At 38.5% G+C, this 9,971-nt stretch overlaps 2 protein-coding genes across 3 annotated transcripts in view; one reads left to right on the forward strand and one right to left on the reverse strand.

The window, feature by feature from the left end:
- Nucleotides 1–1,830: 1,830 nt before the first annotated feature.
- LOC111339110 (histamine H2 receptor-like) lies at nucleotides 1,831–3,214 on the forward strand. Its single transcript, XM_022945695.2, has one exon. It carries the CDS (start codon nucleotides 2,213–2,215, stop codon nucleotides 3,089–3,091), a length of 879 nt encoding a protein of 292 aa, XP_022801430.2. The 5' UTR covers nucleotides 1,831–2,212; the 3' UTR covers nucleotides 3,092–3,214.
- An 829-nt stretch (nucleotides 3,215–4,043) lies between these two features.
- The window catches only part of LOC111339124 (dynein regulatory complex protein 9), a 14,537-nt gene continuing 8,609 nt past the window's right edge, over nucleotides 4,044–9,971 (reverse strand). For both annotated transcript variants that reach the window (XM_022945709.2, XM_022945710.2), the window contains exons 10-13: nucleotides 6,188–6,271; nucleotides 4,966–5,013; nucleotides 4,382–4,483; nucleotides 4,044–4,271 (exon numbers count right to left, since the gene is read on the reverse strand). In XM_022945709.2, the coding sequence (XP_022801444.2) occupies nucleotides 4,146–4,271; nucleotides 4,382–4,483; nucleotides 4,966–5,013; nucleotides 6,188–6,271 (360 nt within the window). In that variant the 3' untranslated portion in view covers nucleotides 4,044–4,145. The remainder of the gene's footprint in view (nucleotides 4,272–4,381; nucleotides 4,484–4,965; nucleotides 5,014–6,187; nucleotides 6,272–9,971) is intronic.

Below are 9,971 nucleotides of genomic sequence, written 5' to 3' on the forward strand. Positions count from 1 at the left end.
AGAAAGTCAGATTATTTGCGCCATCTTAAACACGGAGGTGCGCTATAAAAGGAGAGGTGCCTTAGGTACCTCTGGATCAGTTGTCAATCAACTGTCGTGTGATGTAAAACTCTAAGAGTCAAGTCAGTTTGAGCTATAGCCAATCCAAAGCAGTAAACAGAGGGCGCATTCCTCAAAATTGTTTTATGTTTTCATCACTATACAAGAATTTTTGAGATTTGTTTTTCCTTTCTCCAATGGAAACTGTCTTTATTTGTGACGGTAAATTTGAAATCGAAGTAGATGGTTCGCACGTTACATCATTGCCACCATGCTAGTGGAAGTAAACATCTCATTAGCTCCTTTTGTTCGTCTACCAGGCACCTAAGGGACCTCTCCTTTTATAGCGCGCCTTCGTGTTTAAAAAGAGATCCTTCGTTGTTGGTAAATTGGTGTAATTCAATTCAATTGCGCACGAGCGTGCTTCATATTCCCGTGTTGTACGCTGATGACGTGTGTACATGTTTTCTTAGAACAACATTTAAACTAAGGCGCTGATTGGTTGATGTTGCGTTCATCAAGATGAGAAGCACTTGGAAAAGCACTTACGAAGCTCGAATTACATTCGGTTACTCCTTAAAGAACACTTACGGATCTTTCGTGCTCTCCAAATTTTGAACGGGCTTGATATTTTGATGAACGTGCGTTGACGCATAAAGCAGCCCTTAAGGGAGTAGACCTCAGCATTTTCATCCTATGTTGCACGCGGAGGGAAAACTAGAAACGTAAAATACATGCCGAATAGATTGTTTAGTTAGCTAAGTGTTTTCTTTTTTTTTGGAACAATGCATCGTAGATCTGAAAATAGCTTTTCGTCAGCTGTGTTAATTGAACAGTTTTTAACTGGAGGCAATTATATTAACAGGTTTCGTACATATTCATGAATTATGATTTTGGATCAAAAGATTTACCGAACTGCGCAAGTTTCCGTAAGTTACCTGAATTTAGCGATGATTTATTTTGTCGAGGCTTGAGATTTGAAGGTGTACAGGAGATCTTTGACAAACAGCATTAGCTCATTTTTAAAACCAATATGCGCAGGTGTATGTAACGTGATAAACATTTCAAAACAATTTGATGAAGAAATTTAGGTACTTTATGTCGCCAGTTTGACGATCGACGAAAGAAAAAACTGTTAAACGCGGCCAACTTGTTTTATTTTGTATTTTCGAAAGCCTTCGAACGTGCAATACACAGTTCATCAATTCTATTTCACGATAAATATTTCATGCGATAATTTACTCAGAAAGCCGACTAAAACAAGAAAACTTTTTTCCATGTAATGTAGCGCATTTTGTATAATGACTTTGAAAGGTTTTTCACCAAACTCCTGACGAGCTTGAGCTTTTTCTCTCTTATAGTATTATAAGTCGCTTGTACTCTGAAAAGTAATTGGTGAATTGTTGTTCGGCAGAGTGGTAGAAAAATGATATATCTTTGGATGTTGCTGTACACAGAAAAATCACATTTTAAGGGTAATATAGTATCGTTAAATACGTTGGCAAAAGTATACAATGCACCGAACAATGGACCAAAGAAAAAAAAGGCAAAGAACAAAGGTAACAATGATATAAAAAAAATATATGATGCAAAAAATATGAGACAGATTGGCGCAAAAAATAAAATTGATTCAAAGTCTGAACCAAGATCTACAGCTTGAGTTAATTCTGTTTCATTAATCTCTTAATTAACATCGATCAGTTCTCTTTCGTGGTTTCTTCCCTCCTCCTTCATACATTTCTGGTCACGTAGACTAATTTTTTTTTTCTGTTTACATTTCGCTAATTGACCCATCAAACAGCACAATCGATTTATATGCGAGCGCAACTCGCAGGTAATAATACGTTTGGATATAATATAATTTCTAGAGAGAAATGTTTGGACTCTGTGAATGAGACATGCAAAGAAAATGGGCCAATTAACCCTGGTGACAGTGTTTTTCGATGTTGAAAAACACAACAATCAGACACTTTTGAAAAAATTAATAAAGTTTTAGAGGTGGGTGGTTTTCCTTGTATGCAAGTGGTTAAAAAAAACCCCATCCTTAGTCTCTCGTTACGATGCGTTGGTAAAACAGGTGCAAGCCAGCATATGTTTAAGTTTCAGCAGCTGAGGAAACATTGGAAATTTCGTTTGCGGAGAAGAAATTATTAAAAGCAAGCATTCGGAGCAAATGGGAGAAAACTGCTCTCAAGCCTTATCGACTGCTTCTTCGGTGGTTTTAGTCTCGATAAATGTCGTTTCTGGTGTTTTATCAGTAGCTGGGAACTCGATTACCCTTCTGGCATTATACAGAACAGCTTCCTTGAGGAAGAATACCTCAAATTTCTTTCTCGCCTCATTAGCTCTCGCCGATCTAACCGTGGGCCTGTTTGCCAACTCGCTGTATCTGGCTCTTTGTGGTTTTATTTCTCTTCAAGAAATTCAAGAACTGAAGAACGCCGAGACTGCTGTGTGGCTGTTGACTACAACAGCTTCAACTTTTAACCTGTGTTTTGTGGCAGTCGATCGTTACATTGCAATTCTTCACCCTCTGCGTTATCGGGAGATAATAACTAAAAAGAGGATCTTGTGGTCGGTGATTTGCATGTGGATTTTTACTATCTTATTCTCAACTGTAAGCTTTTATCTTCCGTACAAACATTTGCCAAAGCTGTGGATAATAGGATCCCTTGTGACATTCTTCCTTCCTTTAGCAGTACTTTTACTCTGCTATTATCGCGTGTACAACGTGGCGAAAGCTCAGAGTTCTTGGTGGAAAAGACACCGCACATTTAATTGCCCTGTTTTAGCTGCCGAAGAGTTAAAACATAGAAAAGCAGCTGTTACATTTGCAATCGTGACAGGCCTTTTTGTATTTTTATTTCTGCCAACACTTGTGGTAAACTTTCTTGCAATACTCTTGAGAGGATATTGCCATAGGTTTCGCATTAACATAGCTTGGTTCTGGGTTGCGGCGATCTCGTATTCTTCCTCAGCAATTAACCCTTGGATTTACGCCATTAGGATGACCGATTTTCGACGTGCAATTAAACAGATATTGTGTAGTTAGGATGTAAACAACTCTCACTTTATTTAAACTGATTAAACGTGAGCTATCTATGTCAAATATTACCATTCTTAAAAACTGTGGGAGTGAATATTCTTGGCACAAATAAAATCGTTTCGACTTCTTGTTGACGTGTTCTGTCCAATTTAAAATTATTTTAGAAACTGAGATTAACTTGAGGTTTTCACACGGAAGACCTCGAGGCAGATATGGGTCAACCAGTCTCTGATAAATGATTAAAATTAAAAAAATCAATATGAAGCCAATCGAAAAAAAGGAATCCCGTAATTATAAACTTTTCCACATGCACAAACTTCAACATCTGAGTTAAAGTTACTCTCCGACTAGATTCCACAGCTTTGCTTTATTAAGTTGAATTTCAACTCAAGCATCTTTCAATCGTTTTTCCCTTCAAAAGCCACTTGATCAAAATACAGACGAAAGTCGACCTCACGTCTCGCACAACAATTTTCGATGAGCGTCAGAAGGAGCACAGGGTCCTTGATTGGTCCAAAAAAACTCGTGCCACCTTCCTAACCAATCAGATACAAGATTTTTAAAGTAGCTTTGGCGTGATCTTTCGCATTTTCCCGCGCTTTTTTCTTGTGCGTTCTTTGAATAGCTGTTGGTTCTATATGAATTGTACCTCAGTATCCCAGGAAAAAACTCTTTCAATCCGACAGGATATAAATAAGAATGATAATTTCTGAGCGCTCAAGCCAATTAAATCTTAATGCATATCCTAGCTTGGCGTGTATTCAGTATACATTTTAGAATTTACTTTGGAAAATAATTCACAGCAAGTTAAGAGCTCTTGTTATTTTTTCCCAATTCATAACATTTTCTTCAGGATTAATTGCTTTGTTAAATGTTTATTGTTATCGTCGTGCTTCTTCATTAAAAATTAAAATTGTTATAAACTTTGACATTAGTTAAGACAAAAACAGAAATAAAGTTTCGTATAAACCGGTATTTTATTCTCAAATGTACACCAAAAGTTGTTGACGCTAACTACAAGCTTAAAAGTCACTGTACAAGTTTTATGTTAACGTCAGAATTACTTCTTTTTCTTTTTCCCTCCTTTCTTTCCAGATTTCTTTCCTTTCTTTCCCTTCTTCTTCTTTTTCTTACTGTAAGGTCCCAATTGTTTACGCACCATTGTTCCTCTCCACCAGGATTGTATCTGGAAAAATAAACGCTTATTTCACCAAAGCTACAACCTTTTTTTTTTTTTTTAGTATTTTAAAATCGCTCCATACTTGCCTAATACCATCTATAGCTGTATCTACTGACCTTGACGGCTGATTTGAGTTCCTCAAGTTCTTGCTCCGCTTTCCGTCTCGCTTGTTCTTTAGCCACGCGGTCCTCGATCACAACTTTCTCATATTCGGAGTACTGTGGGTATAAAAATACCGTCCGTTGATTACTTTGACCAATAATCAGCTATAACTTGAGTCGCAGTAGTCAGCGTCTTACCAAACATTAACTGTAATGGTAGGAAGGTGTGAATTTCGGGTCACAAAAACAACTCGGAAATGGCTTTCAGCTATTATCCGAGTTATAAACACACAAAAAAGACGAATTGGGATAAATCTACATTTCATGGACTAGCGGGTTACTAGGGGACGGGGACGTTGAATGCCTCACGAGAGTCATCACTACGAACAGTAAACTCTGATGACCACTTCTGTTCGGGGTTTGGAAACGTCTTTCATTGGAAACCACACAGAACTTTGCAGAACTTCCCTCACGAGTAAGGATGATCGGACGATCGAGCGATCTGATCAAAATTCTTGATTGTTTAGGAGGGAGATTTAAAAAAAAAAATGGTGTTTAACACGAAGACAAGCCTAGAAGAGTATTTGACGCTTTCTTACCTTCTGAGTGAGTTCTTGAAGCTTTGCGAGATCGTTTGCCTTGGATGCCTAAAAGTGTGGAATTCAAACTGAGATGTAGCATAAAAAAGATTCCTACAGAATGCACCAGAACGGCTAATCCGAAGAATGGTAAATTCGCATTAAAAGAAGTCGATAGAGAGATTTAGCACCGCGTTTACGTGAAACGGCAAAAGTCGGCTTGCCCTTTCACGTTTCACGTAAAATAGAGTAAGCCTTGCTGCTTTAGCTACGCGTGAGCTCACGTCATGGTGGATTTGAAGGCGCCTCTGTATGACTTACAAGGAATAGCTTTGGTGCCCCTATAAAGGTTTTGCACAGCAGCCATGTTGGATGGCAGGAACAATGAAAATATTTTGCATAAGAAAAATTTTTTTTTTCCCATGGGGAATCTAGGCGTCTGAATACGCCTATGAAAGCGCTGCCATGGAAACTGCTAGAGACGAAATGACACCTATTTTTGGATAACCAATTATTATATAATTTAACCCCGTAAAAGTGTTCAACTGGCCTTGGTCAGTCTTTCTGTTGTATTCTTTCAAAGTTACAAACCATCAAAAAGATGAAAACCGGTACGAGCCACCTTAAAATAGAGTAAGCCTTGCTGCTTTAACTTCGCGTGAGCTCAGGTCATGGTGCATTTGAAGGCGCCCTTGCATGACTTACAAGGAACAGCTTTGGTGCTTTTTTTCCAGCAATTAACTTCAACTCTGTGAGAGAAAAAGTGAAGAAAATCTAACGTACACGGCAAACGCGAAACAGGTTACTTTCACGTAGAAACGGCAAAGCGGAACCGGCAAACGTGAAAGATGGGCGGGAAAAGCAACGTCACGAGGTCACTCTCCGTTAACGTTTCACGTAAATGCGGTGTTAAATCTCTCTGATGAAATACAAATACAAGATAGGTGAAATATAGCTACACATGAGGTGGCTGAAGCGCGGGAAAACACGAATGATCAGATTGCGATTGGTTTTCATTTTGCATCTGATTGGTGGATGTTTTCTCATGTTTCCTTGACCAATCACGCGGCACACTGGAGTAAAACCAAACTTGGAGTAAAACCCAGTTGAAAATAAGTCTTAGCCATTTAATAAAATCACTTCATTTAAATTCATTTTGACGCTATATTCCAAGAGCAGTAGCCTTCTTTATTCTGCTCTGCTTCCTTACACGCCTCGAAGAAAAAAGATCAAGGGTACAAACCTTTAAAACATCCAACTCGTGTTGTTTCTGTTCCACATCCCGATCGTATTTGTCCATCCAGTATTCCACTTTCTCTTCCAGTATCTGTGAGAATAAAATACTTATTAAACAAATATTTTTCTTTCTGTTAGTGTCACTCAAATGAATTGACAACCTCAGTTTATGATCACGAAAGCTGACGATTTTAAGAAAAAAAAACGTGGGAGATCGCTCTTGGAAGCTGACAATTCTCGAAGTACGAGTTATATGAGAGCTGAATGAAGGGTGAAAGTTTCTAAAGAACTGTGGTGCTGCGTCGGTGGGGGTAACAAAGTAATTTCGTTCTATCAACTAAGTTAAAATTGTAAATTGGCCACCGTAAAGAGTTAAGAAGCTGACGTTTCGAGCGTTAGCCCTTCGTCTAATAAAGAATGCGGCAAAGGTGTACGTTCGAATCAAGACGCCATTCTCTGTGCAGAGTGTCATATATGGTCACACGCCAAGTGCATCGGTCTATCGAAAGCGATAGTCAAACATTATCTGGACAACCCTAAAATGGACTGGACGTGTGGTTGGTGCAGCCTTCCTTCTCCTTTTCATGTTGTGGATTACTATAGCAAAGAAGAAGTCGACGAAGAAAACTATCTATTTAATCAATCAACGAATTCAACAAATGCTAATGATCCCCGTGATTGCAACAGCTTGACAAATTACTTTGCACTAACTATGGAAAAACTCAACAGCAGCTCCTACAAGGACGTTAGGATAGCACATATAAACGTTTGCAGTCTAAGGTACAAAGTGGACGAGATGCGCTGCGTACAGAGGCAATGCAAATTTGATATTCTTGCAATCACGGAGGCACGCTTAAACGGTTCAGTTTCAGACGCTGTACCAAGTTAACATTGAAGGAATGAAGTTATTGAAGTTAGATCGAAAATCAAGGAAAGGAGGCAGCTGTATTTTGAGTTATTCTGATCATTTACGTGCTTTGCATCGAAAAGACCTGTTTGTTGACGGCCTTGATGTTTGTTGATGGCCTGACCTGTTTGTTGATGGCCTGACGGCTGCCAGTCAGGTTCCCGAGTTGCTCTGTTTTGTCTTCGGTTATGTATAGACTGCCGAACGATAAGAAGTTTTTCGACCTTATTATGCCCCCCTTAGAGAAAGCCTGGCTCAAAACGTCCAACATTACCTTATTGGTGGACTTTAACTGTGATCTGAGATCAATATCTGTGATCTGTGATCTGAGATCAATATCTACTACCAAATGCGACCCCACTGCCGTTAAACTGCTTCATATCTCCGTTTCACGCGCTTAATTTGCACAACATCGTCCAGGAACCAACAAGAGAAACACCACCGTCGAGTACATTAATTGATCTGACTGTAACTACCACAAAGGACCTGGTTAGTTTAGTCGGAATATATCCACTGGGAAATTTTAGACCACAGTTTAATTTATTCAACAATAATGTTACAAAACAAAAGACCACCTCCAAAGATAGCCTGTGTAAGGCAATAATAATAATAATAATAATAATAATAATAATAATAATAATAGTAATAATAATAATAATAATCATATGTGCCAGAGAGTTGTGACGCTGGAAATGAGCTGCCCGTGGGTTAACAATCGGACAAGAAAGGATGAAGAGAAGACATTGAAGTACGGACCCCTTCGCTGGGAACTAAGGCAGCAGTTCCCAGGCTACGAGGTGAAGCAATATAACATCATTATGGATGTCTTCGTGGGGTGGTCACGGGAGCTAGATGTCATGATGCGCGAGCTGGTGGGAGGCAGAAGCACAGACGTACTGCGAAAGATGCAGAGGGCAGTGCTCTCGGGCACGCTGAATATTGCCCGGACTTTCAAGGTGTCAGTTTGAGTTCCTGTTAGAAGGAGGACCGTAGACACAACGAGAAAGCTTTTTAGGATTAGTTAATGTATATTTAATTTTTACTCCATGGCTCACAGGTTACGGTTTTCGCCCTGTGCTGCCTGATTAGAATGTAGCATTCAGTTGATTTCTCTGCGACAATAATAATAGTAATAATAATAAGGGCATCTTTGGTACAAGATACAAAGAAATATTGCTGAGAATGCAGAAAGCTGTATTAAGTAGCACTCTGAACATTGCAAGAACAGTTTAACTGGTTACATCGTAAGAACTTTAAGAACATTATGATTTGGTTTTTATGAACAGTATTTTATGAACATTTTAAGTTAAGGATATTTTAAGAGCTGAACAGTACATCATGAACATTTAAACAAAAAACATCTTAGTATTGGGCCAATTGACACTTATTGTTTTATATTGATCATTTATATTTAAGTAGCATTAGATATTATTATAGTTAACAGTCCTGTCATGCAGATAGGCTACGAATTTTCGCCCTATCTTGCTTAGCTCACTCGCATCCAAACGTGTATACTGCTTAATAATAATAGATAATAATAATAATAATAATAATAATAATAATAATAAACAGCATTTATATAGCGCCTATCCAGTCGTGCTCTAGGCGCTTCACAATACATAAAACGTAAAATGCATACACAAATATTCATACATGTATATAGACCTATACACATGTATGAATCAATAGCAGTAATTAAAAATAATTACAATCCTTGGAATTAAAGGCTTCCTTGAATAAATATGTTTGAAGTTTAGATTTAAAAGAATTCAAATTATCCAAAAAACGTATATGGGTAGGAAAATTGTCCCACAGTTGAGGTGCAGAAACCGCAAAGGCTCTAGAGCCATAGGACTTTAAGTTATGGTTGACAACGTTTAAACGCATTGAAGTGGATGATCGTAGATTTCGTGACGGAAAGTAGCGGGTTATCAGATCTTGAATGTACGTGGGGGACTGTTTGTGTATAACCTTGAAAGTGAGAAGCAAAATCTTGAGTTTTATGCGCTCAGCAATTGGTGGCCAGTGTAGTTCAAACAAGATGGGAGTTATGTGATTGTACTTGGAAGAATGTGCATTAAACGAGCGGCAGCGTTCTGTACATACTGAAGTTTTTTTTTTTTATACTTTGGGACAATATACAGAAGAGAGTTGCAGTGATCGAGTTTAGAGGACACAAAAGCATGGATCGATGAGTAACTTAGTGGTCTCCAGAGATAGAAATTTCCTAATACGAGATATGTTACGCAAATGATAGAAAGCAGATTTGTATACAGCATTAATGTGAGGTAAAATAGTCATGGTAGTATCAAAAATTACACAAATATTTCTTGCAGATTGAGGCTGAATGTCTTAAAATACAGCAACTTTGAGGAGAAAAAATTTTAAGGAAGACATTCGTGCAGCCCCCTTCCATATAGGGTCTATTTTCAACGATCCTGACGATCAATTATGGTTCTGGTAGCAACTTTATACTGATATCTGTGACCAACACGCACCATGGAAGGAGAGCAAGGTTAGAACGTCTTCTGCGCCTTGGATAACAAATGACATTCGTTTAGCAATGAATCGAAGATACAAGCTGTTTAAAGCTGCTGTTTCGTCAAAAAGTGCAAAATTGTGGCCGGATTTTAAAAGAGCGCGAAACAAAATCACCTCGGACCTGAGACGTGCCAAAACCTTATATTTTTCGAAGATGTTCAATGAGGTCAAGAGTTTGAGTGCCTACTGGAAGCTGGTGAAGGGCGCAACTAGTTCAAAGGTACGCGGACCCGTTGGGCCACTGAGAAAGTGTGACGATTCCTTAGTGCTAACAGACAAAGAAAAGGCTGGCTTGATGAATGCGTTCTTTGCTAATATTGGTAAAAATATTGCAGCCAAATTA

Source organism: Stylophora pistillata, chromosome 7 (assembly GCF_964205215.1).
Source record: "Stylophora pistillata chromosome 7, jaStyPist1.2, whole genome shotgun sequence".
Lineage (NCBI taxonomy): Eukaryota > Metazoa > Cnidaria > Anthozoa > Scleractinia > Pocilloporidae > Stylophora > Stylophora pistillata.

Excerpts from the sequence above, each read along its gene's own strand:
- LOC111339110 (XM_022945695.2), top strand. The coding sequence starts at position 2,213 with ATGGGAGAAAACTGCTCTCAAGCCTTATCGACTGCTTCTTCGGTGGTT.